We start from the raw sequence: 3,767 nt of genomic DNA, 5'->3' as shown, positions 1-3,767 counted from the left end.
CAACATAATCACTCTTGATATTATGAATTTTTCAAAGAAGCAACATTTTTAAATTTTACAAAGAAAGTAAGTGGAGGAACTAAATCTAATGGTTTGTGGCATTGTCTTAAGTTCACAAGAACCAATCATTTAAAAACAGAAGCGTGTCTTGTGATAATGTAGTTAGATTAGCTGCGTATGTTTACATTTAGGGTTGCTTTCCAGAAACTGAGACAACAAATGAGTCAAAGAACAAGGAACAAATTCATTTTTCCCCCAAAACCCATTTACGGTGTTAAAGATCAAATTAATAGCTGTGTACAGGAGGGAGCACAAAGGGGTGGGAGGACTGACTACAAAAGGGCAAGAGGGAATTTGGGGGACAACAAAAATATTCTAGATACTGGGTGGGGTAGTGGTTATAAGGTATATACATTTGCCAGACTCATGAAACCGAATACTTCAAATGTTTCCATTTGTTTTATGAAAATTACACTTTCATAACGGTGATTAAAAACCATAAAATGAGATCAAAAGTTTCGGGCGTGCAATGTTCATAGCAGCAATGTCCACAATAGCTAAATCGTGGAAGGAGCCGAGATGCCCTTCAACAGATGACTGGATTAAGAAGTTGTGGTCCATATATACAATGGAATATTACTCAGCTATCAGAAAGAACGAGTTCTCAACATTTGCTACAACATGGACAGCACTGGAGGAGATAATGCTAAGTGAAATAAGTCAAGCAGAGAAAGACAATTATCATATGATTTCTCTCATCTATGGAACATAAGAACTAGGATGATCGGTAGGGGAAGAAAGGGATAAAGAAAGGGGGGGTAATCAGAAGGGGGAATGAAACATGAGAGACTATGGACTATGAGAAACAAACTGAGGACTTCAGAGGGGAGGGGGGTGGGGGAATGGGTAGGCCGGTGATGGGTAGTAAGGAGGGCACGTATTGCATGGTGCACTGGGTGTTATACACAACTAATGAATCATCGAGCCTTACATCGGAAACCGGGGATGTACTGTATGGTGACTAACATAATATAATAAAAAATCATTAAAAAAAATAATAATAAAAAAAAAAATAAATAAATAAATAAATAAATAAAAAAACAACAACAAAAAAAAAAAGTTTCGGGCGTGAAGTTTGTGGGCTTTAGCAACGAGAACCAAAGAGGTCATTATGTCAAGGACAGCACAAACATACCTTTTCCCTTTTCAATTTTTAAAATTTAGTTTACTTAAACTAAAAAACAAAACCAAACAATTCGCCCATTTTTACCACCCCTTATCCCCCCAAATTCTTTTTGTAAGTCAGGTAGTTTATAATTTGCTTCCAACTAAATAGAAAGAGGACCTAACTAAGTTGTAAGCTCTTACATTATTTTTAATAATTTTTGATGGGACTTCACTATGTGATTTAGAAAATGAAATTCTGGGGCACCTGGGTGGCACAGCGGTTGGGCGTCTGCCTTCGGCTCAGGGCGTGATCCCGGCGTTATGGGATCGAGCCCCACATCAGGCTCTTCTGCTGGGAGCCTGCTTCTTCCTCTCCCACTCCCCCTGCTTGTGTTCTCTCTCTCTCTGGCTGTCTCTGTCTCTGTCGAATAAATAAATAAAATCTTTAAAAAAAATAAAATAAAATAAAATAAATAAATAAATAAAAAAGAAAATGAAATTCTGCAGAAATGAAACAGTTAAGCAAAATTGCTACAACAGAATTCCAACCATTACCACCTACTTATCTATGTGCACAAAGTTTCCAAGTGCTTATGTATATAAAAGGAAAATTCAAAATAAAACTGATGCTACATTTTGTCTCATTCTGGAAATAAGTATTATTTATCCACAGATACATAAAATTAATTGGGGATAGCCCCATCTATCTCATAAAGAGATTCATTGTCAAGATAATTTTACTTCTTTGTGGTTGATAATTACTTATAAAAAGTCTAATAAATTTATACTCTTTTGATCTATTGTGTACTATACCCAATTGCAATAAGTCAAACAAAAGAAACTTTTTTTTTGTCCATTGAGGGGCATTTTATTTGCACGTATGTATTACATCCCTAGAAAAAGAATCTCAGGATTTTCCCTCCTGTGTGTTTTCTTTTTTTTTTTTTTTTTTAAAGATTTTATTTATTTATCTGACAGAGATAGAGACAGCCAGCGAGAGAGGGAACACAAGCAAGGGGAGTGGGAGAGGAAGAAGCAGGCTCCTAGCGGAGGAGCCTGATGTGGGGCTCGATCCCACAACGCCGGGATCACGCCCTGAGCCGAAGGCAGACGCTTAACTGCTGTGCCACCCAGGCGCCCCTCCTGTGTGTTTTCTTCTTGCTTCTTCATGGTCCATGATGCCAGCTGATATTGTCAGGACAATGAAACCAAACTGGAGGGATGCAAGCAGGTTATTCTGCCATTTTTGTAGATCTTTGAGTTGGACATCAAATCTGGGGCTGCTCACTCCACACACGTTTAACCTGCCCGTGAGGTCCACAACAATGTTCCCAGCTCTGCGATCAGCAATGCTTTCAAATTCGCCAACATAACCGAGCTTCGTCCTCACAGTGAGAAACCGGACGGTGGCTTTGGAACATGGCCTAATAAAAACCTGGCATTTGCCTCTCTTTTCAGCATTGTTAGTGCTCTGGAGAGCATCTGCCAGGACATTCACGTGCACCATTATGGCAGCAAGAAAGATGGCAGAAAGAGAACAAAAGGAACATTTTAGCTCTTAGAACTTTATGGCAATAGAAACTTATTTTGCTAGCGTTTGTTGGGTTTTTTTTTTTTTTTAAGATTTTATTTCTAAGTAATCTCTACACCGAACCTGGGGCTCAAAATTACAAACCAGAGATCAAGAGTCACATGTTCTACTGACTGAGCCAGCCACGCAGCCCTATAGATTTTGGTTTTGCAGAGAAGTAAAATATGGTGACCAACCAAAATATTTTGCATGTTTAAATTTAGGATAAAATTTAGGCAAGTTGAGACTAAAATTGGAGAAAAGTAAACAATGCAAAATATCTGAATGTTTATATTTATGAAACAAAGGTCAGGTATAAAATCTTGGATACATTTTTAAATGATGTAATAGTTTTATTTTTTAAATGCCAATATTGACCATAAACTTACACGTATTTTTTTTTTAAGATTTTGTTTATTTATTTTTGAGAGAGAGAGAGAGCACAAGCAGGGGGAGCAGCAGGCAGAAGGAGAGGGAGAAGCAGGCTCCCCACTGAGCAGGGAACCCAAAGCAGGACTCGATCGCAGGAACCCAGGGATCATGACCTGAGCCGAAGGCAGATGCTTAACCGACTGAGCCACCCAGGCGCCCCAAACTTAAATATATTTAAACTCAACAGTGAGAATTTCCTTGTCAACTTCAAAATGTATGGGGGAAGAATTCCGCTTCCAAGAGATGGTGTAGATGTACTTTTTCCTGTTCCTCCTGCTAACTAAGGACCATGGACAACTAAGGACCATGGACATTACTATAAAACAAGTATAAGACTCCAAAAGGTGGAGAGAAAGCAGACTGGCTAGCTACTGCAGGACCCAAAGAATCACACGATGGTGAAGTCCCTGAGATTCCCCTTTGCTTTAAGTATCTCAGACTTAGAGCTCAGAAAGCCAGCAACCCAGAAACACAGGAAAAACAGCCAAAGGGAACAGCTGGGAAAAAAGAGGTGGGGGCAGCCTAGCAAGGCAGAAATTTTTAGATAATTGCTCTACTCCAGCCAAACCCCACAAAAAATCTGACTCTACCCCCACCA

The 3,767-nt window shown here is 39.1% G+C and overlaps 1 protein-coding gene across 1 annotated transcript; it reads right to left on the bottom strand.

Annotated features, from left to right (window-relative positions):
* Window positions 1-2,311: 2,311 nt before the first annotated feature.
* Window positions 2,312-2,674, bottom strand: LOC103665511 (40S ribosomal protein S15a-like; the record flags this gene model as incomplete). The annotated part of the gene is made up of 1 exon (XM_040645205.1): window positions 2,312-2,674. A coding segment is annotated over exon 1 (363 nt), but the record flags the coding sequence as incomplete, so codon positions are not given.
* Between the last annotated feature and the right edge of the window lie 1,093 nt (window positions 2,675-3,767).

This window comes from Ursus maritimus, unplaced genomic scaffold (assembly GCF_017311325.1).
Source record: "Ursus maritimus isolate PB19 unplaced genomic scaffold, ASM1731132v1 scaffold_30, whole genome shotgun sequence".
Taxonomy (NCBI): Eukaryota; Metazoa; Chordata; class Mammalia; order Carnivora; family Ursidae; genus Ursus; species Ursus maritimus.
This window is presented reverse-complemented; position numbering and strand designations above follow the sequence as displayed.